Source organism: Symphalangus syndactylus, chromosome 5 (assembly GCF_028878055.3).
Source record: "Symphalangus syndactylus isolate Jambi chromosome 5, NHGRI_mSymSyn1-v2.1_pri, whole genome shotgun sequence".
Classification (NCBI taxonomy): domain Eukaryota; kingdom Metazoa; phylum Chordata; class Mammalia; order Primates; family Hylobatidae; genus Symphalangus; species Symphalangus syndactylus.
In genome coordinates, this window is record NC_072427.2 from 26,389,665 (window position 1) to 26,413,654 (window position 23,990).

Consider the following 23,990-nt stretch of genomic DNA (forward strand, 5'->3'; position numbering starts at 1 on the left):
AAAAGGGTACTTAAGAAAAATCCATTAATGCTGTGCTTGGATTGCTGGTGCTTCCGGTGCTATTTTGTGATCAGATAAAGCCTGGGCTCTCTATCTGAACGTTGGTAACTATGCCTCATTCTGAGATTCTCATTATTTCCATGGAGTTACCTGGATCCCTGAGATAAACAAAAATATTTTTAGGGTCGGCACTGATGGGCATGCCTCCAGGTTTCCACTGAAATAACCACCTCCTTCATGATGTCAGGGATGTCATGTTGGTGGACAGCTTGAATCATCCAAAATTATCTACCAGCTAAGCAGAAGAAAGATAGCTCTGTTGGCACCAGATCACAGGGTGGCAGGCATCTTATTCATTCTGTGAAAACACCAGTGCTACCAGTATGTCAGGCCCTCTGTTAGCTGCATCTGAATGCAGAGATGTCAACAGAAGCTAACAATGATCTAGAATTTGTTACATGCCAGGTATGTGTTCTGAGACTTATCTTATTTAATCCTTACAAAAATCCTATAAGGCAGGTCACGCCATTATTCCCATTTTATGGATGAAAAATTGAGGCAATGAGAGGTTTAGTTATTTCCCTAAGGTTACAAAGATAAGAAGAGCTGGAGCAGGGATTTCAGCCCAGGCAGCCTGATTCTAGAACCTACGTGTTGAATGTTTATACCATTCTGAGATGAGTGACACATGGCCCCTGCCCTCAAAAGTCTTACTGTGCACTGGGAAAGGCAGATGCCAAGAAAGTCATTATAACTCAGGGTGACCAGGGAGTGTAGGATGGTGTGGGAACACTGAAGAGGGTGGGCCATAGAGGAGTCATAGGAGTGTCGGTTATTGTTAAAGAAATTGTTTAATTTATTGTTTTGAATAGGTAATAATACAATGGTATAAAATGTTACAACATTCAAAAGAAACCAGCTAGTTTCCTTGTCCAGAGACAACTGCTTTACCAATTTCTCATATGTCCCTCCAGAGATAGACTAAGGAAATAAAAGCAGGTCAGCATAGTCTGGTTTTTTTTTTTATGCAATAGTAACATTCTATACACATTATCTTACATGTTAATTTTTTTCACCATCAACATAGTATTTTAGAGATTACTCTAACAGTATTTATAAGGCTGCCTTATTCTTTTTTAATTAAGCCTTTTATTTTGAGATACATGTAGAGTCACATGCAGTTATCTTATGTTTTATGGTTGCATAATACTCCATTGTAGAGATAACCATAATTTATTTAATGAGTCTCTATGAGGGAATATATAGGTCATTTCAAAAGTTTTGCTGTTATAAATGTCAATACAATTAACAGACTTGAACATATTATTTCACACATTTGCAGGGAAATGCCTGTAGGATAAATCCTTAAAAGTGGAACTGCTGAATCAAAGGGCATATGAAATTTTAATTTGTCAATATTGAAATTTTACCTTCCCTTGAGGTTACACCAATATACACTCTCCTCCAATTGATACTTCAGTTCTGCAATGGTTTTATTTCCTCTTGTTCTACCTGCCCATGTTTTGCCTTCTTCTGCGGTCTGGTCAAACTTCCTTCACCTTCTCTCTTATCTGCCCTTTAAGCTTTAGTTATATACAAGTGGCAGCTTCATTACACTTTTTGAAACTGTGGCACATACTTGGCACAATTTTGTGGCAACATTTTTCCAGTGAATGTTCTTCATTTGCCATTTGTTTTTTTTCTTTTCCATTCCTCTCTTTCTGATCTTGTTATTCATTTCTGAGTGATATTGTCCCTGAATATCTGAAACCCTTTTTTTTTTTTTTTTTTTTTGAGACAGAGTTTCACTCTTGTTGCCCAGGCTAGAGTGCAGTGGCTTAATCATGACTCACTGCAACCTCCACCTCCCGGGTTCAATGATTCTCCTGCCTCAACCTCCCTGGTAGCTGGGATTACAGGTGCCCGCCACCACGCCTAATTTTTTGTATTTTTAGTAGAGACAGGGTTTCACCACATTGGCCAGGCTGGTCTCGAACTCCTGACTCAGGTGATCCACCTGCCTCGGCCTCCCAAAGTGCTGGGATTACAGGCGTGAGCCACCACGCCGGCCTGCATATCTGAAGCCTTTAACTCGGAAGGGATGTTTTACAGTGATGCCTCCTGACTGTGAACAAATAAGAACTTATTCCTTGAGAAAAGTTATTCACTGAAGGTTTGGGGCTGGGGGCTGGGGCCTCACTGGAGGTTGGCAGACCCCCTCTCTGTTCACAAGGTCATATGAGGTGAGATGTTGGGGATGGTGGCTGTTTCAGCATTCACTTAGTTCCTTTCCTTTGCAGAGGCCAGCTCCTACCGGCTGCTCATAGTGCAGTCTCTCTCCTTACCCCACCTTGACAACGGGCTGCTGACTGCATACGCGATGTGTCTCCATCCACTCAAACTCCCACTATTTCTCTTCACATCAAACTAGCTTCAGGCAAGTTCCCACCACCAGGCGACCCACCCTTTTCCCTTTCCCCTAAACAAGGCATTTCCAGGTTTTGGCCTGAGGATATGTTGCCTTCCCTGGAGAAGTGCTCGCTTTGCCTGGGATTTGTACAGGCAGGTGGGCAGGTGTCCCCTCTGGTGTCTTCCTTTACCCCTTGCATTCATATGGCTTTCACTGCCTTTGGAAGCCCCTCCCTTATTCACTTACTCCATGTTTCATCAAAGATGGATTCTAAACTGCTTTTGCCCCTTTGGAGACCATTTCTAAGAGTAGGGGGAGGCGGCATGACCTCTTCATCCCTTTACCCTAGAACTTCAAATCCAAGAGGTGTTCAATTGGAGCTTGACTGCTGTGTCTGAAGAGATCTACTGCCCACCTCAGGGACCACCTTCCTGCTGTGGCTGAAGGGAGAGAGACAGGTTTCAGGTAGATGCAGTGACAAAGATGCAGGAGGAGCAAAAACCTCCTGGACCTGGAGGGAGAAGACCTGAGATCAAGTCCTTCCTTTGCTGCTCACTCTGGGTAGATCTTCAGGCAGGTCGCTGTGCCCTCCATAAGGAGGTCACTGTCATCATCCTAGGCTGGTGCTGACCCACAAACTGCTACCTGCCCACAACAGCAGAAATTCACAAATCAGGGTAAGTATTCAGAAACTTTCATAGCACTTTGACAGAGTAATTTTATGTATGTTGCATTTAATAATAAACAATGCTGGCTTATAGTTTTGTGTGTCTGTTTTGTTACTGTAATTTTTTACTGCATTACTTTTTTCCAATATTTTATTCAAGTTTTATTTTAACTGATGTTATTTACAGCATTTGAAGAGGAGGATTTAATTCCACACAAAATGGAAGACCCTAAAGTATACCTATTAAACTGCTAAAAGATAAATTGAGTGATGAGAATACAACAGAAGTCCGATTTACATTCTGAGTATCGTCACCATGTGATTACAATCATATAGACTCTTTCAAGCTTAGAGCTGGAGCTCCTGGAAGCTATTTCCTACTCTAGCGCAAGAGCAAAAAACCGCAACATGAAGGGAATTAAGTCCTGAATTACTGGCTTCATTACATCCACCATTTCCACCCCAAAATGACCCAAAAGAAACAGTGACCACATCCTGTAGGCCTTTTGGTGTAAGAGGGGTGATGAACTGGGGCAAGAACAGGTCATGAAGATTTATCTGTAAAAGTCCTTTTCAGGTGAGTTTGTACACCACCATTGAGCAATTAGCCTCTTATCAATTAGGGTTAGGAAAGCAAGTTTCAGTCGTCAGGAAGTCACAATTTCATTCATTTACTCAATATGAATTTACAAAGTGCCCACATATTACCAGCTTCCACTTGCAGTCATTTCCAGATAAAACAGAAACCTGGTATCACTAGAGGGACCACCAAGTTTCCCCCAAGTCTACAGCTGAATTACTTTTGCAATAATTTGTAATTACTGTAATTATTTTTCCAAAAATTTATTTTTATTTTACTGTATAAAAGTACTGATTTGAGTAAACTGGATATTTTTAAAAATACTGGTATTTCACATCAGACAGTTTGAGAATCACTGCTTGATAAAATACCCAACATTGCCTAATGATGTAGGCAAATTAACTGAGTCCTTATTCAAAATTTGTATATGAAGTTCTCCTTGTAGAATGATAATCTAATGGATACAACATTCAAGCATCAAAAGTTTTCTTTTTCCCTCCCTCAGCATCTTAAAGATTTTTCCTCATTGTCTTCTTCCATCTAGTGTTACTGAGATAAATTTTATTTTCATTCATACATAATAGTCTATCTTTATTCTCTGGAATTTTAAAGAATTTTCTTTATCTTTGATGTTTTAAAATTTCACTACAATTTGTTCAGGTGTTGTTTGTTCGTTTGTTTTTTTAATTCATCCTACTTGGTAAACAGGAGGCCTGTTCAATCTTTTCTATGGTTGTAGACAATTAAGCTTTTTTTCTCAGATCTTGTATTCTTCTCACCGCCATTCTTTCTATTCTCTTCTTCTAAAATTGTTATTAAGTAGATTTGGGGGCCTTTGGATTCATCCTGCCTGTCTCTGAACATTCCCTTTATGCTATGTATTTTTTCTCTCTTAAACCGTGATTTGAGAGAATGCCTCAGTTCAGTCATATACTTTATTAATTCACTCTTTGATTCTAGTCATTCTATTCAGCTCGTTTATTGAACATTTTATTTTAGCATTCATGTTTTTATTTCCAAGATCTTCTTAGTTATAAAATATCTTTCTTCCATCCTAACTATGTGCTGTTTGGGGGAGGGAGAGATGACATGAACCTGTTGCACATAGACAGCAAAGCCCCTTCTTCATAAAGGGTTACATGTTACCAGCTTCCACTTGCAGTCATTTCTCGATAGAAAAAGAAACCTGGTATCTCTAGAGGGCATGTTGGGGGACACCCACGCAGCTGGCCAGTGGACAGTCACAGGCTGCAACTGCAAAGTCCAAGCTCATTCAGGTCCCACTTGAAGTCTGGCACCATCTGACACTTGTGGTGATCCACTTCAGTTTAAATTTCAGTGGAGCCTATCTTGAGTCATGAGGCTTCTGAGAGTTCCAGGACACCAGAAACTATTCCAGGGTCCCCTGATTAGCTAGTTCCCACTTTATCAGCTCAGTCTGAGAATAATCCCAGGGCAGGAAATACTCTGCCTCCCAGCTTCCCTGCCATCCCTTTTCCTACGAGGTCTTGCCCTCTCACCATGCCACCACTCCCCATCCCCACAATAGCTAAGAAGGGTAGCCTATGGCCGAGGCATGAACCAACACCCATCACATTATATCTGAAGTCCCAGTAGGGTCGATGTGTTCCTTTAGAATTAAACTCTTCCTTTGTTTGGATGAATTGACTCATTTACATGGGGTTTGCTCTCTGCAAATGTTTGCTGGCTTTAATTGCAGGCTCGTTTTCTTAGCCAAGACTCGGTTAGTGGATCTCCTGCTGGGCTGGGAGAAGATGAAGGAATCACCCCTGCAGAATGCACTGTGCTCATGGAGTGAGGCCAGCTGGCCGGGCTCCCAGGGCAGCTGTCCATCTGGGCATTAGTGTCCCCTTTTCCCCCAGGGCCCTGCCTGACCTTTCCAGTCCAAGCATCTATACCCACTTTTCCGGCTGGAGGAAAACAGCATTCCTGCTGCTATTCTCGGGCTCCCTCCTGCCCCCAGCTTTTGCCACCTTTTGACAAAGAGCATCCTCAGTGTTATCCCCATTTCTCTGTCCCAAGTTATTCACCTATGGTGTCCCCAGCTGTCCTTCCCTCTGCTATCTTAGGGCTTTCCTTGGTGGCTTTCTGCTGTCATCTTTCAAGGACCCATCACAGATTCAACACTGAGAGTACCCAGTGTGGTTTCCAAGGATGAATACTTTATAAAACATTATTTTATATCATTTCTATGGAGTTTGTGGATAGGCGGAATGGGTGCAGGGGACTGCGAAACCATACTAATGCCACTAAATCAATCTTCACAGCGGTGTTTTTAAAAGACAGTTTACAACTAAACATCTTTCTTAAATAATTTCTATTTTTAGCTCTTAATAGCTTTGCTCTGTGACTTTGAACAAGCATTTCACCTCTCTGATTTCATTTTTTTACCTATAAATGGAAGATCTGGGCAAGATGATCTTTCAATTTCTCTCTAGTCTGCAATTCCACATTTCTGCCTTAAATGCAGCTGTGTGTGATCAAAGCAGTGGGGCTTTCTACTCTGATTCCCATAAACAACTGACAGGCTTACCATCCTTTATCTCCAAGGAGAATCACATGATTAATTCTACCTTTTCCCAGTCCTTGCATTTGCACTCCGCATTACAGTAAAACCTCATTAACTTGGATGACACTCATTTAGAATGTATGATAATTCCATAACTGGACCAAAGTTTATCTTTGCTTAGTAAAAACATGGCTTCATGGAAAGTGCAGATAAACAGTGTCAACAGCACGGCCAAGCCCGTGTTCAAAATCCTTAAGAAGCAGCTATTTTTCAAGTCTCTGCAAGCATTTCCAACATGTGCTTTTGTATCTACCAGGAACCAGCTTTTAATCCAGAGCATCAAACCAAATAGCCTGATGGTCAGGCCTCTTGACGGCTCTAAGCCTGGCTGCTTTCCCTTTGGCCCTGCTGTGTGTGTTTGCTCCATACTTTTAAAGATGGAAGAGCGAAGAGCCCACACTGCAGAGGGGATCAAACAGTAAAACAGAGAAACTCTGGTCCTGTAGCAGCAAACAGATGATTTCTAACCACAGCTGCTGCAGCCTCATAAAAAGGATGCAGGAAAGCTGATGGAAGACACAGGAGAGGGCCAGGAAGGAGATCGCCAATTAATGAAGGAGGAAGCCCTTTCAGGTGGCATTTAACCACACAAAGTCAGACACTAACAAGCCATTTCAGCAGGAAGAGCTGCAGCTTTGGAGGAGAAGCCCGTCTTCAGGATCCACATATTTTACAAGTGCCATAGATGATTTCTAAGCCCACCGCTAGTGGAGAAATACTGTGCTGATTAGAAAGGATTATTAACCTTGGTTAATAAGACTCATCCTGCAGTGATGCCTGGAACTATCTGCAATTTAATAGACAGATGCTTACGTTAACAGCTTCCTAAACTGTGTATTCTACATTCTTGTGATTGTTAAGGAGATGTAATTGAACTATGTGAACCTGGCAATATTTGCAACTGAAATCCCTATGTCTGAGTGGGCAGAAAAGATGAAAGCAGCCTCCTGCCAAGAAGTGAACTTGGACAGAGTACCTGCCTGTGTTGGAGCCTGCTGGCCCTCTCTGTGGGTGGACAAAGCCAGGTGAGCTCACTGTACCTGTGTTGCACATGTGATGCCTGGCAGCTGTCTGCCTAAAGGAAAACTTTACAAATCCCTGGGAAGGTAGAGATTTTCCAGATACCCTGAGGAAAGGGCTCATTGTCAGCTGGTGTCAAGGCCTCCCCTGTGTCCAAATGGATGTAGTGAGGATGCTGAGAGGAGGGGCAGGAGTCACATTGGACACTAATGGCCTCTTTTACCACATGATGATTGGGAGTCAATGTCCTAGAGACTGGGTATTCTTGCAAGCTAAGAAGGTAGAACCACAGTGTTCCTCAGCCAGCCACAATGATCTCGGCCTGCCTTGCTGACTGCTGTGAATTTGTGGCACTCAGACTCAGGGGTCGATTGTTAGATTTAGTCCCACTTTTCCCATTTGCTATTCTAACGCCCTTCAATATCTCAGATTATTTGCATAATGAGTTTCCCCCTCAGCCCTATATTTGCCTTGAAGAGATCAAACTCCACAAGATGTTTGAAGATCTCTACACTACCGTGAAGCTGAAGAAAATGGCCCCATCAGACTGGATTGCCATTATTAATGAAGTGGTTCTGTCCTGGTAAGATGAGACTTAGATCACAGAGCTGGCAAGCTAGGAATTTCTCATAATGGGCAGTGGATCCTGGCTGGCCAATATTTTTGGCCAAGAAATCTGTTCGATCGCAAACAAGCCCCTCCTTTCCAGATGTGCCAGGCAAGAAATTTGCATACCAGCTGCCAATTCAGGGCTGAACTGATAATTTTAAGACTGATTTATAAAAAGGCAGAATAGGAAGCCAAGAGAGACGTTTTCCGAAAGCTATCCATAGTGGTGTCTGTGGCAGCTTTGGCTATGATCGAAACAAGTTTCCAGTGTTAAGAAAAGAATTTTGAAAAGTATGCTATATTCACTAAGATGATGTGTTCCTCGACCACTAAAATGAAATTAATATCTGAAAGAGAAACAAATTTAAGATATGCTATGTGAACAAAAACTGCAAAGGAATCATGTACTGTGTATTACCATTGCAACAAAGACAATATCTACCTTGGCATATGAATAAGAACTGGAAGGTATGGAGCAGAAGGGAAAGTTGATGTTTTTTTCTATAATCTTTTAAAAGTATTGCCTTACTACACACACACAAATAAGTTTTCCTGCCACACCATGGGAATTTTGTTTGTTAAACCCCTGAGTTATCTCCAGGTCTCTATGTTCTCAGCATACAGGCCTGTAATTAAAATTTCTGTTTCATGCTTCTTGACATTTTCTGGGAGCGCTGCTTTTGTTATGGCTTTGACAGACTCAGACGTGAGCCCCTAGAGTGATGTGGAGGGAAAGATCCAGCCAGCCCTAAGGAACCTGGCCTGAATGCACCCTCTGTAAGTTGCCTCTGTTCACAATCCAATCAAGTAGAGCCCTCATCCAAATTCATCACATAATTTCCCAAAACTAGGTCCACAGTGCAAAGGATTTGCCACAACTACTACCGATTTTGGTCTGCAACTTCAAAAGAATTCAGCCACCCTTGGCAGAAAAATAATAATATTCCCCTGATATCAGATTAACAAATATGATCAAGAAATTGCAAATAAGATTAAAAGGCCCAAGTTGGGTAATCTGTAGCTGCTTCCTGCTTTGGAGGATATTGAGAAGGCACATTTATTGACTTATTAGAAATGACATATGGTCTTATCCAAGCCACTGACCTGTGGCTCCCTATGGCCGACATTGTTAATGCAGGACCCCTCAGCCCTGGAGTCACGACCTTCCCAGTAGGTGCCTATCAATCTCTGGGTGTGCCTGTCCCTATTCCAGACTAACAGCAACTCTTGGTTCCCCGTGAGCACCCTGTGCTTTCCCACTCTGTCCTACTTGGCAGGGCCCCTCACCCTGGAGGCCTGTAGGGCTTTCCCACATGTGAGGCTTATCCTGACACCTCATTGGGTTTCCCACATCTGCATGAGGAACCCAACACAGCATCACTGTTTATTCCTTATCTTGACATGGGCAACCTCAAAGATTCAACCTATGGTTGCTGAACACAGGCCCATTGTTAAAATTCGTGACTGTCTTCTCTTAACCTTGCTGGAAAGCTCTGCATTTTATCACAGATTGGACATGCTCAAGATCCAAACCCCTTGAGGACCCCAGGGTGCTGGTTTGTACCCGTCTTGGAGTGCTCACTGCATTATGCCTTGAGCTATAATTATCTGCATGCTCCAGGTTAATTCCCCCATCCCACCCCAATTTGATTGGGTCTTACTCATCTCTGAACCCAAGTGCCCCTCTAGGCACATTACAGGGACACAATACGTTCTCAATAATTATTTATGAAATTGAGTTGACTGGTCCAAAGAGGTCACCTGTATCTCCAACCACGCTAAAACTGCCTTCTCTTTAGCTATACCATCCTCATTCTTATCTCCATACCTCAACCTCCCTGTCCATCCATTCATACCATATTTAGCCATCAAAACTCAGCTCCAGCTACACTTTACCTTAGCATCTCCCCTGGTTTGCCTCTTACCTACAGCTTTCTGTCCTCTTCATAGTTTCAACCGTGACTACATCACATATCTTGACACATCATTACTTTCCTGTACTTGTGGTTTACTCATTCATTTGTTCCACAAAAATCATTGAGCATTTTTTGTGTGCCATGTTCGTGGGAATAGAAAGATTGAAAACATGCATGTAAGTAGAAGGTTGCTTGGTAGGAGGAATTCAGTACACGGGGATCTTAACCTATATATTAGGGCTCTTTGTGTGCACTCACAGAATCTGAAACTGGCTAGCTTGAATTGAAAGAGAAGTTATAGGAAGGATGTAGTGTTGCTTTCAGGAGAGAAAGGAAGGCAGGAAACCCCAGCATAGCACATAACAAATATCTGACAGCAAAAAATGCAGGGATCCCCACGTTTTCAGTCCCTTTGCTTCTTCCCGTATCATTAACATTCAGGGAATGGGTGTATCAATAGCCTACTGTGCCCTATTTCACAACTAGACAAAGGCAAGATCTAATTAAATAACATACCCCACCTCCCCCTAGACAGTATCCCATAGAAGAGAAAAGCTGGCTGCCATTTTCAGTAGAAGGTGAAATAGGTGCTAGACAGCCATAAAAAATTAATATCCATCATAGTGCACAGTGATATGCTCAAATATTTAATAGCTTAAAGTTAAAACTGTCTGATGTATCCAGTTCTATAACCAAGTCAGACCTGCCACTTAGCACAGTCATGATGAGGTTGGTATGAGGGCATCCTTACCCCTAGATAGTGCTGGGATACACACTGTCCAACCAGGACTCACAGATAATTCTTTATCCTAACTAGATTGTAAAGTTCCTGCTTGAAAAAGAGCTACATAAAGTTTATTCCCATGCTCATTCCTATATCCTCCCAATACCTAGCACATGATCTATGTTCAAATGAACACATCTTTAGCACTACTAAATTGGGACAAGGCCAAGGTTTCTTACCTGGATGGCAATTTCCCCTCTTCAAACCTCGCCATGTGTTTATTTTAAGAAGGTGATTATTTCAATCCAGAAGTTCACTGAAGGAGTCAATACAGGCTCTTTGATCAAAGCTTCTTGGTTGTTTCCATGGAGGAGCAACCCCTCTGTGGGGTTCTGCAGAGCATCTGGCATGTGTCACACTCCTTGATGAGCCAATAATTGGGTGGATCACAGAGCTCTACATACAGCTGTCTGTGTTGCAAACGATTGACCTGCCAGTGCTTTGAAGGGAGCTTGGGTCCACAGCTACAGTCCTTCTCTGGATCTCCTTTTTAACAATCTTTTAAGTTTAGGGGTACATGTGTGGGTTCAGAACCCTGGCTGGAGAGCTAGTGTGGTCATTTGGAGAAAGAAGGTACTCTAGTTTTTTGTGTTTTCAGAGTTCTTGCTCTGGGTCTTTCTCATGTTTGTAGACTGATGTTCCTTCAGTCTTTTAAGTTGCTGTCCTTAGGATGGGTTTTTTTTCTCTTGTATCCTATTTGATGACCTTGAGGGTTTGCTTGTGTTATGAGTTCAAATGACTGGCTTCATTTCTGGAAAATTTCAGGGAGCCAAGGCTAGGCTTCCAACTCCTAGACTGCATACTCTAACCCTAGGGGATTGGTATCAGGCCCAACTTTGTTCTCTGGCTCCTCAAGGTTAGGAACCCACTGTGCTGGGTGCAGCCAAGGTGCTCCCTGACTGCTGGTCACAACACTCCAATGGGTGCTGGCAAGCCAGCCAAAGCATTTTGTAGGGCAGTAGCAGTGGAATCTGTCCTCATTCACATGTGCCAGTGGTAGTGGCAGTGGCAGCGCAGCAGGGTGCATGCTCATTGGCTATGGCAGCGTGCTAGGGGGTGCCCAGGTGCCAGCCTCCACGTGGGCATTGGCAGCAGCAGTGGAGGCAGCATGGCATGGGAAGGTGGGCCCCCCACCCTCAATGGCAACTTCGCATGCTGTCCCACTGGTAATGGTGTTAGCATGGGAGCAGGAGACTGGCAGGTGCTGGTCTGCGTGCACCCTCTGTCTGAGTTCTTGCAGCCAGGGGTGGCTGCTCAGGATGTGGTAAGGTCCACTGTTCTCCCTGCCTAGTTTCACTCCAGCAGCAGTGTTAGTGCAGGGGCAAGGCACTGGTGAAGGTGAGGCTGGTGGACTCTGTGCCTGCCAAGGCTTTGACTGCAATGATGGCATGGTGTGGGGAGGAGGAGGCTGAGTTCACTTATGCCAGCAGCAGTGTCAGGGCAGGGCACATGCACACATGCACACTGGCAGGGCAGAGAAGGCAAGATCTACCTGCTCACATGTGCACCAGCAGTGACTGGGGGGGATGGCCATGGGCCCAGAGGAAACTGCAGTAAAGGAAGGAAGTGGGTGGGCTGGTACATGTCCATAGGGGCTGCTCTGCTGGAGCTTTCTGCTTTGGGTAGCCCTGGGGGCCCGCATCACAGCTCCTGCACTGGCAAACATGGTGTGGTTTGCCAGTGCAGGAGCTGTGATGCGGGCCCCCAGGGCTACCCAAGGCTGCACTGCAAGCAGGCATGGCCAGTCTGGGGCTCCAGGAGAGACCAGAAAACCAAGGGGTGCTCAGGTTGTTGAACTGGCCTCATCTGACAGGCAAGACCACCCTGAAGAATTTAGTTTCAACAGTTCCCCTAGGGTTAAAGTCTGCTATGGGAGCAAGTAGAGCCTAGAGGGATGGGTGTCCCCGGCTATGCTTTATTGCAAATGCTCCCACACCAAACCCTCTGGGCTCCACCCAGGCTGAAGTTCTGCCCCTACCACTTCTCCATGCAACTCTCCCTGCCAGCTCAAGTGTCTGTGGTGGTCAAGGGGTCTCCTCTTGCCGGGATTCCAGAGGCCTGTGGTGACAGCAGGTTGTTCCTTGCCAGTTTAACTCAACTGTTCCCCTGGAGTCATTGGGGCCCAGGAGCTAGTCCCAGTGCATGGTAGCCCCATGCAGCGGCTTCCTCCCACTTCAGCGTAGCTTCTGTGTCTTCCCTCCGTCCACTCTCAGTGCCTCCTCGCTGAAGATCTGTTAGGAGGGTGCCAGTCGTCCCAGCCCCTCGGTGGCAGGTGTTCCACCTGGCTGCGTATAGTCGACCATCTTGTCCAGCTCCTTCCAATAAGCTCCTCTGAATCTCATCATTGTTCAAAGAGATAAAAAGATTTAAAGGATGAAATTTGGAACCGTGAACTGCCCAGGATAAAGCCCTCCATTTGCATTCTCTAGTTCTGTTGATTGCCTAGCCCCTTTGTGGAAGAATTTACCTTTATTGCTGGCCCTAATTATCCTCCCCTAGCCAGAAAGGTTACACATTCACCTGCCGGAAATGGGGAGCTCTTGGAAACCACAAGATATATTGAACAGGCTCTAGTTCCTGCTTTTCCCCTGGGTGCCTGTTTGACCCTGGGTGAGTTACCTAATATCTCTGCAACTATTTTTTCCTGCATACCTTAAGTGATTAAATAAAATGATCAGTTCTGGAATTCTGAAAATTTCTTTGCTATTGCTAATTATGAGCAACCAGCATGTTTCTTGTTCTCAGGTTACAAATCAGTAAGACAAATATAAAGAGGATGCTTTGACATCAGGGGTCAAAAGACACATAAAACACTATCATATAGATGTGACATTCTTGTCAATATATTTTCATTAAAAAGGCAAGATATGTTTCTGGAAATTTATTGTGATAGACTTGGGAAATTATAATTTAGATTGAAGCACTTGCAAATCATTGCTTCTGAGAGGTTGCTGCCAACTTTCATAATTTTATTTTTCCTTTATCCTGGGCTGTTATTTATATATATGCATCTATGAGAATGTATACACACACACACACACATATATATATATTTCACACGTATCTTACATTTTTTCCACAATTTAAAGCTTAAACACCTATGGGAAATCTTCAAGGAATATTTTGTAGGTCCCAAATAGCAGTCATTTCCTGTTAAATTAAGCTAGTGATGGAATTTATTGTATTACCTAAACCAATTTTCATCCAGTTGCAGTGAACATCCTGTCTGGCATGCTGGCTGTCTTTGTGATAGTTGTGCTCTTTTGCTGGCCACATCACAGTTGCCCCTCCAAGTGCTCTCCCCAATTAGGAAGATGCAATTAGATGACAGCATCACCCTCTCCTATGCTGTCAGTAATAAGGAACAGATGCTTCATTCCGATGGGAAAAATTGGGTCTTTTCACAGTTATTAATATCTTGAATTAGAATGGGTTGCTTTGTCATTTTACCTAGTTTTCTATGAATCTATAATATTTAATGTCTTGTTTATTTAACCATGAGGCTGATAAAGAAAGGGAACACTATAAACCATTTTAAGCATATAGAATTATGGGCTATGTTTCTGGAAGGAAATATATAAACCTCCCAGGCCTATGAACTTATTTTTCATTTTAAACAATTATTTACTTAATGAATAGGTGGTACATGTGTACAGTGTAAAATTCATCGGGTATGAAAGGAGCATAGGGTATAGCGAAAAGTACCAATCCAATCGAGTATACCTCTTATCTAAACTCAGCACAAAATTTCCTAAAATGGATCTTCAGGTAATTAGTTTACCCCTCTACAGGGGCAACTAAGGTTACCAATTTCTTATGTACCCTCTAGTTTATTTTACAGTTCAGGAAAATTGGGCTCAGAACAGCAAAATAATTAATCTACAGTCACATGGCAAGTTGTTTGCTGCAGCCAAACTGGAACCTTGGCCTCTTCACTATTAACAAAATTTCACCCATAATACATAGCTGTCAGCCGGCTCCAGGCAAACCAAAGACATTCTTTTCTTACAATGCGAACCAAAACTTTCTAATAAAAGCAGAAGGCTGAGGAAAACATTCAGACAAAGTGCTTTTATTTGGTTGAATGCTCAATAAAGAACACAGAATATTCTTTTTAAAAGAGATGTATAAGAAATCTATTCCAACGACCTTATTTTACACATGAAGAAATCAAGGTTCACACTGCGAAACAATTGTCCAGCAAATTAATGTTAGTGGGCCCATTTGCATGAACTCTGAGCAGTGTTTGTGACTTTGCAAACGGAATACAGATGCTCCCTCGCCCTACCTCCAATCATTACCTCTTGGTTCCCCTGCCTATACCTGGGGCATTGTGGCTGTGTTATAATGGAAAATGCAGGAGCGCATTGATTTCCTATAATGGTTTTATCTATAGAAATCTGTGAGGACATCCTTTGGTTGGAAGATTGGCACTGAATATCTGAAAGTGCCAAATTGAACTGAGAAGGAGTGTTCCAAAGTAGTGCCTCAAATGAACCTTTGCTCATCAAGAAAAGTCTCTCTCTGCACTTGCAGACTGTAACTCCTTGACCTGTCCTTATAGGATGCATCGTGCATTTGGAAATGTGTTGCCAGGCATTAAAGACTTCTTGTTGCCTTCTTAGTAATGCAGGTTATAGGCTTCAGGAAAAAGCAATCATGGAATCAAGCTTTTGAGAGAATCTCTGTACTTGAATTAACAAAGAAATCTATATTGAGTCAAGTTTTCTTGTATCTTTCTAATTTAAGTTGTATTAGGACAATGTAATTACAGAGACCAAAAGACAGATTGACAGTGAGATAAAAATGTGAATACAGAGAAGCCGTGGGCCCTTCTTCCCTGCCCTGGGAAAGATGCTATGCCTTTAAAATGCTTCATGTGGTACTTCTATGCTCTTCCTCTTTTGAATCTCACAAGCCTGGGAGGCAGGAATTCTCTCCACCTGCATTTTAAAGGTGAGAAAAATGAAACCCTAGAGAGGTCAAGTGATTTATGCAAAGCCACACAGCACAGAACTGACCATCCCAGATCTGGACCCTGGGTTTCTGGCTTCCAGGGGCCATTCTCTCTGAGTTCTCCCCACACCTCTCTTCCCACTCCTTCTCTGTCTCCATGGCTCAATTCTTTCCTCCTCTCACTCACATTTAGGCATCCCTGAAGTTTCTCTCTGGGGCTGACTTCTCTTTTCTCCTTCAAATGATGTCATTAAAATCCCTCTTACAGCTTTAAATATCACTTCTTTGCAGATGCCCTATGGCTCCGACCACCTCGGGAGTCAGTGTCTTAAGCTCAAAACTGCTCCTCAGCACTCAGATCATAGATGCTATAGGTCTCTGAAAAGCCTATGGGTGACTCATGCATCCGATGGGAGGAACTGGGACTGGCAGAAGCAGAAGGTGCAACCCAGCCTGGCAAGGGGAACTGGGTGTTCCAGTCCTCTAAGCAGGGCTTGCAAACCAAACTTGCATAAGGAAGATCTCTGTAGAGTGATGTGAGCAGAGAGGGATTTCACACCAAATATTCTTACATCATTACAGATGAAGAATTTTTTTCCCTTGCTGTGGGTTGGAAGGTCAGGATATTGAGGAGCGAACAATTATACCTCCCATTTTTATAGCACATTACAGTTTGCCAGGTGGTTTTATGTCCATTGTCTTATTTGATCTTTCCAACGACTTTGTAAAGCAGGAAGGGTAGGAACTAGTCCTCTGAATGACTTGCCCAAAATCTCAGTTAGTAAATGGCAGTGCTGGAAGGCTGAACAAAAACCAATCTGGTTCTCTACCAGAGCATGCCCCGCTTCTTTGCCCACCTAATTCCTCTCTTTGTAAGTTTTCTTAGACAGATATCATAAATCCTCAATGGACTACTACCCATTGGCTCTCAGACAAAGCAGGCATGAGCAAACGTTTCCTGTCGGGGGCCAGGTAAAAAATGTTTTAGACTTTGCAGACCATACAGCCTCTATCACAACTTTTCAGCTTTGTTGTTTTAGTCTGAAAGCAGTTCTAGGCAATACATAAACAAATAAGCATGGTAGTGTTCCAATAAAACTTTATTTAGAAAAACAAGTGGTGGGCCAGATTTGGTCCTCGGGCTGTAGGTGGCCAACCCTTGACATAAAACTTTGCAGGATGATTCTTGTCCCCTCCAAGATCTGCCCCCATCTTCCCTCATTGCCTCCAGATCAATAACCAGGGTCTGGCTTCAGTTTGAACAGAACAGGGATATAGAGCCCTTACTTTGGGAAGAAATAGTCCACATAACTCAAAGAATTTCAAGAACTGGCTAATATGTACTAATAGAAACTAGGGAGCAAATGCCCCAGTATCTCGAAGGTTTGGGGCAGGGAAAGGTGACAAGGAGAATATAAGGCTGCGTTGGGAGAGTTTATTGATGTAGAGGCACTCTCCCCTCACTCAGGGTTTAATATCCTGCTAAACTCAGGTAGAGCCAGTTGTACTTACTGCTGGAATGGCTCCTCCAAGCTTTCACTCAACAATAGCCTTCAGCAAATGAAGTTGAGACACTGGGTCTGCCTTGGCAGCATATAGAGGAAGAGTCAGGAGAGCCAGGGAGGTGGAAATGTAAGCAGGACTCACTGAGACCAGAGAGCCCACCAAGTGTGTGACAGCATCCCTGGAAACGCGTGAAAGAGGCTTCTTTACTAAGGCAATAAAAATCCACTGATGACAGAGGCATTAGCACTTTTAAGAAGCTCAGTGGCCACTGTCTTCCACTGGCCTGGATTGACATTAGAAAACGCTGCATAGAACTAGGCTCTCTAGTAAATTGATGTGACAGGATTCCCACAAAGCAAGAATCACTTTGGTCAGAGACGAGAAAGATGTGTTAACATAACAGGCACACATGGCCTCAGAGATTGATGGTAATGCCCATTAGGCCATAGTATTCCTGGGGGGTAAGATAAATGGGTAGCTGGCTAGGGTGTAATCTGACTTCAAAACAGAAAAAGTGGAGTTCTGATGAGCAGAGGCCAATGTCAACTGCTGCAACAGAAAATCACTGTTCCTCCTACAGTTTCCCGAGTTAAGTCAGTTCACAGACCCAGGACCTATTGCTTCCCTGAGAGAAATCAATATTCTTCCAGTCCTTTCCCAAAGGGATCTGTGGCTACTTCCCAGAATAATTGTATGTGTGCACTCTTAGATATGAGTTCTAGGCTAAAACTGATGATAAGGGACCCAGCATGCCACTGTGGCCCCTACCCTCCCAGTTAGAGTGGGGATGGGGAAGGTCATGTGATGCCCTGGCCCAAATTCTCTCACAGTGGGTCCATTGTATCCACAAACCTACCCTCTAGTTATTCTGTCAGTTGTCAAGTATATAATTATGTCTAGCAGCTGACAGGACGTCTCATTCATTTCCTGGTCTGTGGAGAAAGGGCTATTAAAGCACAAAGGGTGAGTGGAAGTCCATGAAACAGCCCCTCACCCCAGTGAAGACAGCAAATTAGAATCCATTCTGCCTCCTGGGTGGAATGGCAAATATTGGTGGCTTCCTCAAAGATGGAAAGAGTGCAAGTGTGATGGTCCTCATCACATCTCTGTATTAAATTCATCTACATGGCTTCTGCAAAAACGAAATAGATATAGTAGATGATGGTGAACTACCTTAAACTAAGCCAAATGATAGCCTCAGTTGCAACCGCTATGCCAGATATAGTATCTTTACTGAAAGAAATAAACACAGCCTCAGGCTCTAGGACTGTGGCTACTGAGCTGGCAAATAAGTTCTTTTCAAACCCCATCAGTAAGGAGAATAAAAAGCAGCTCACCTTTCCGTGGGAAGGACAGGAGTACACATTGACTGCCTTGATCTAGGGCAACGTTAATGCTTTTGCTCTCTGTCTTAGTAGAGTATGCAGGGATCTGATTGTCTTGACATTTACAAAGCATCATGATGGCCCACTATATGAATGACATCATGCTAACTGGATTGATGAGCCAGAAGTGGAAAGTATTTCAGACACCCAAGGAAAACACATACTGCCAGAATATTAGAGAAAAAAAGCCACGAAAATTCAGGGGCTGGTCACATTGGTGATGCTTCCAGGCATTCAGTGGTTTGAGACTTGCCAGGTTATTCCCTGTAAGATTGGTTGCTGCACCCTGCAATCTCTACCACTAAGGTTTGGTAGGGTTCTTGGGATTTTGAAAGCAGCCTGTATAGTCCTTAGGAATATTATTCCAATTCATTTATCAGACATGCTGGAAGGCTTCCAGTTTTGAGCAGGACACGAGTGAGAGAGGATTCTCTAACAGGTCCAAGCTGGCATTCACACCAATTTATATTGAGCTCCCACCACTCAGGCCATGTGACTGGGAGATCTGATATAGCTAGAAGACTCTGAAGGGAATGAGGATGCTCTGTGGATTCTCTGGCAATCACCACAGGGGAGTTTCAGCTCAGACCCCCAGAGTTCTAGATCAAAGCTATACCATCTGCAGCAGGGAATAGCTTGCCATGTGAGAGTATCTTCTATCATGCTGCTGGGCGTGCCTGAGTTCCCGACCACAGAATCGCAAGTGACTATGAGATTGGAGCTGAGTATTATGAACTGATATTTTTCAGATGTACTAAGACATACTGAACATTGTATATTCAGAATTGGGTCCAAGAAGGTTCAGAGGTGGCCTCAGTGGGAAGCCCAAACCTGCAAGACTTCTACCTTTGATACACCAGTGCCACCTCCTCAACTTATACCCATGGCCTATGGCAGAATACAGAGGGGTCCCTATGATTAACAGATAGAGGAGGAAAAACTGAGGCTTACTTCATAGATAGATGGGCTCACTTATGTTGATGCTAAACAAAGCAGGAATGCTGCTGCCCACATCCCCACTCAGGGGTGGTCATGAGGGACATGTGGGAAGGTAAATCCTCCCAGTGAGCAGAGCTCACCACCCTAGATGGTCAAGTTTGAGTGGAAGGAGAAATGGGATGAAGTAAAACCATACATAAACTTCTGGGTAGCGGCAAATGTTTTGGCTGATTGGTAAAGAGGCCGAAAGGAGCAAGACTGGGAGATCAGAGGTCAGAAGGACAAAGGAAAAGCCTGAGGAAGGACTGATGGGAGGAGGAAAAAGTGTGCAGAACTTTGTATTTCACATGAATTCCCACCAAAGACTATGCATGGCAAAGGAAGCATTCACCTGCCATGTTTTAGTCTGAGGCAGCCAACTTCTCTCTAGACATTCTGGTGCTTGGGCAATGGGCCCATGAATGGAGAGGCTACAGAAACAAGGGAGGATGCTACAAATGGGCCCCATGGCATGAGGTCCCTCTCATCGGTGTGAATCTGACTACTGATGGAGCTAAATGTTTGTCCTGTCACCAGCAGAGGCTGATGCTGAGTCTTTGATATGGTACCAGCCCTTAAGAAGACCAACCAGCCATGTGGTGGCAGGATGATTACAATAGACCCCTGCACCTAGCAGGGAATTGTCACCTAATTCATACAGGGATTTGACTAACCTGCCCATTGTGCTTCCTCCAGCTCTCCATGCAAAGTCTTAAAGAATACCAGGTTTAATGGCATAGAATCTTGAACAATATTGATTCACACCAAGGAATACATTTCATGACAAAGAAGGGGTGTGAATATGCAACTACCATATACCATATCATCTGGAAGATACCAACATACAGAACAATGAAATTATTTTTAAAGACTAAGAGTAAGTGCCAGATTGGGGACAACACCTGCAGAATTGGGGCTCTTTCCTCCAGAATGCAATATATACAATGAACCAAGGGTCATGCTGGGTGTAGTGTCCCCAATACCTAGAATGTACATATTCAGGAACCAAGAGACAGAAGTAGCAGTTTTCTCACTCACCATTATTCTCCATGACTTTCTTGCAAAATGTGTGCTTCCTGCCTCCATTACTCTAAATTGTGTTGGATAGTAGGTTGTGATTCCCAACAAGGGAGAGGGTCTAGCAAGATTACAGTAAGTTTCCACTGAACTGGAGCTATGACTACCACACCTGGTCATTTTGAGTTTCTCATGCCAGCAGGACTAGTAGGCAAGGAATAATGTTAACAGATTGGCAGACATAATTGTCCCTATCGTAGAAACTGGGATTGCTGCTATATAATGAGGTCTGAAAGGAGTATATACAAAATGCAGATGACACTCTGGGCGGCTCTTAGTGCTTTTTCACCAAGAGATAATGGCAAAAGGGAAAAAGTAGCAACCACCACCACACAATGGTAAGAAAAGTTAGAGTTCAGATCCCTAAGGAGGGGTCCCTAAGGTCTGGGTTACCCCACCAGCCAAGCAACCTAGACTAGATAAATCACTGGTAGGGGATTCTGGAAGGGGAGATAAAAGAGAATATCAATTTCTGCCTCAGGCCCAGTTATAGCAGCAAGGACTGTAGCTTGTTCTGCTAACCCTCCTGTAACAAATCAAGTCTTTTTTTTTTGAGACAGAGTCTCGCTGTCATCCAGGCTGGAGTGCAGTGATGTGATCTCAGCTCACTGCAATCTCTGTTTCCTGGGCTCAAATGATTCTTGTGCCTCAGCCTTCCCAAGTAGCTGGGATTACAGGCATGCACCACCACACCTGGTTGATTTTTTTTCTTTTGAATAGAGACAGGGTTTCTCTGTGTTGGCCGGGCTGGTCTCCAACTCTTAGCCTCAAGTGATCCACATGCCTCGGCCTCCCAAAGTGCTAGGATTACAGGCATGAACCACTGCACCTGGCCCTGTATCAAGTCTTGATGAGGCTCCTTCACAAGGCTCTCTGGCCCAAGCAGTGTGAGGACTGGGCTGTGTCAGACATCTCTTATGCTTTACCTCCTATTCCTTGGCCCATCTTTTTATTTTTATTTAAGACAGAGACTTGCCCTGTTGACCAGGCTGGAGTGCAGTGGTGTGATCTCAGCTCACTGCAACTTCCACCTCCCGGGTTCAAGCAATTCCCTGCCTCAGCCTCCCAAGTAGCTTGGATAACAGGCACCTGCCACCATGCCCGGCTAGTTTTTTTTTTTTTTTTTTGTAGTTTTAGTAAAGACGGGGTTTTACCATCTTGGCCAGGCTGGCCTTGAACCCCTGACCTCATGATCCACCCGCCTCAGCCTCCCAAAGTGCTGGGGTTACAGGTGTGAGCCACTGTGCCCATCCTCCTTGGCCCACCTTTTACCCCACAAAGTGCTAGGGCAATCAGCTTTGTGCAGGTATAACTTGGCACTGCCAAGCCTTCGCTGTATTATGAATCTTTCACTTTCTGCTTCTGGGCTTCTCTAAAGCCTCAGCATGAGCCAACTGTGGGAAACCACCCAGCATTCACTCACACGTGTATAACCTGGGGACTGAACAAAGTTAATGACCATAAGATAACTGGACCCACGGGGCACAGGAGCCCACAGATAAATGCTCCACTCTTTGGTATCTCGGTGGACATCTATGAGGCACGTTCTCTTCTGCTCCTGAGGTCTCAGTAGAATCGAGCCCTAGCCATCTGCAGCAGTGACCAACTCAAGAATGCATTCTTGATCAGGTTTTCCTTCTTCCCCCTGCACACTCCCTTTCCCCTCCTCCTGATCCCTGAGGTCTCAAAATAAATCATCTTCCCAAAAGCCTTTGTCACAGGTTTTTCTTTCTGAGGGACTCAGGCCAAGACAATGACCTCTTTTCCCTGCCATCGCCTCCATCACTTCTCCTTTGCCAACCAAGAGGGGCCACTGAGGATACTCTTCATGAAGAATGCCTCCTCCAAAGTGATTTTCTAACTGCCTAAAAACCTATTGATGGGATTTCAATCACTAACCACATCTATTTGAAAATGGTATTAAACATCCCCGCCCAACATACCCCACTGCAAAAGTGATTTGACAGGAAAATCTTTTTTGCTCATTCTTCCACCCTCGTTTCTCTTTTCCATTTGTCCTTTTTGCAGTTACTGGCACTCAGAGGCAGAAAGGTGAAGTAGCTCTTTCGCACTGCCCCATGGCACTGTTCTTCATTTTTCCTCACTAGGTGAGGACAGGTTTTCTCAATGTTGGCACTATTGACATTTGGGAACAGATAATTCTTAGTTGGGGGAACTGTTCTGTTCATTGCAGGATGTTTAGCAACATCCCTGCATCTACCCCCCAGATGCTAGTAGCAACTCCAATATGACAACCAAGAATGTCTCCAGACATTGCCAAATGTCCCCTGGGGGAAAAGCCACTCCTGGTTGAGAATTACTGGTCTAGGAAATCTTTCTGGTCCTCCTATGCACCCTCTGTCATCCATCTCATCTCCTGTAAAGAAAATACTTATCTTTCCTTCTTTTCTAAATAAAAATACAAATTATTAAATATTCGTCAAGCAGCTGCTACATGCCAGAGTATGTCCTAGGCATTATGCCATTAAGAAATGACACATTAATACTAGTACTTCAGTGTTTGATTTCATTCATTCAATCATGCTTGCAGTCCTTCAACTAGTATTTATTGAGTGCCTGGTCTGTGTCAGGAAATATTCTAGGCACAGAAAATCTATTATTGAAGAAAGGAAATAAAAATCCTAAGGCACATAGTAGTCACTCCCCATGGTATGGTAAAATATATGGGGTCTGGGGATAGTACAGACCTGAGTTTAAGTCCTATTTTTGTTATCCTCATGCTGTTTGGTCCTAGGATGGTACTTAGTTTCTCTGAAACCCAGTTCCTGGTCTAGAAAATGGGATGCTGTAATGCCTACCTTAGCAGGCCAGCTTAAAGAACAGAGGCAATGTATGCCGCATGCTCATAATAGTAGCTGTCACCACAGGACAATTATTATTCATTCTGACAGTTTGTTACATTGTTGTGGAAGATCAGATGTGGAAAGGTCCTTTGACATTAAGTGATCCGACCCCCTCATTTTACAGAAGAAAATACCAGTACTTACAATGATGACAAAGTTAGGAAAACAACATGGGTCTCCTGTTCATTTCTCATTAAATGAGACAATTTTTATATATACAATATTGTACTGAAATGATGGCATTATAATTATCACTTACTCTCCCATTTTCCTGTCTCTTAGGCATGTGTAACAGTGAACATTCTAACAGTAATGATAATGAGAAGGCTGTCATCAACTCTAGATCCTAGATGTCATTTTTGCATTGTTCATTTAATCAGCAAATGCTTACCAAAATGTCTATTGTGTGCTAAGCCATCAATGTTCCAGGCATTGGGGATGTGAAGGTGAACAAGACAGCCGATATCCCTGCCTCTATGGTGCCTATACTTCAGTAAGGGAGATGGACAAGAGATAATTAAATACATTAGTAGATTAAGTGATTAAGTGATTAAGATCACCAAAGAAGCCAGGAAGAAAATAAACAGGTGCTATGACAAAGAATAACAGAAGTGACTGATTTGGATAAGGGGTAAGGGAGGGCTTGTT

At 43.6% G+C, this 23,990-nt stretch overlaps 2 protein-coding genes across 2 annotated transcripts in view; both read right to left on the minus strand.

Annotated features, from left to right (window-relative positions):
- Window positions 1-12,169, minus strand: part of MINAR1 (membrane integral NOTCH2 associated receptor 1) — a 60,086-nt gene extending 47,917 nt beyond the window's left edge. The window contains exon 1 of the mRNA XM_055277516.2: window positions 10,756-12,169. The gene's annotated coding sequence lies outside the window, so the exon portion shown is untranslated. The remainder of the gene's footprint in view (window positions 1-10,755) is intronic.
- A 626-nt stretch (window positions 12,170-12,795) lies between these two features.
- The window catches only part of TMED3 (transmembrane p24 trafficking protein 3), a 104,089-nt gene continuing 92,894 nt past the window's right edge, over window positions 12,796-23,990 (minus strand). Inside the window, exon 4 of the mRNA XM_055277521.2 lies at window positions 12,796-12,913. Within this exon, the coding sequence (XP_055133496.2) occupies window positions 12,811-12,913 (103 nt within the window). The 3' untranslated portion in view covers window positions 12,796-12,810. The remainder of the gene's footprint in view (window positions 12,914-23,990) is intronic.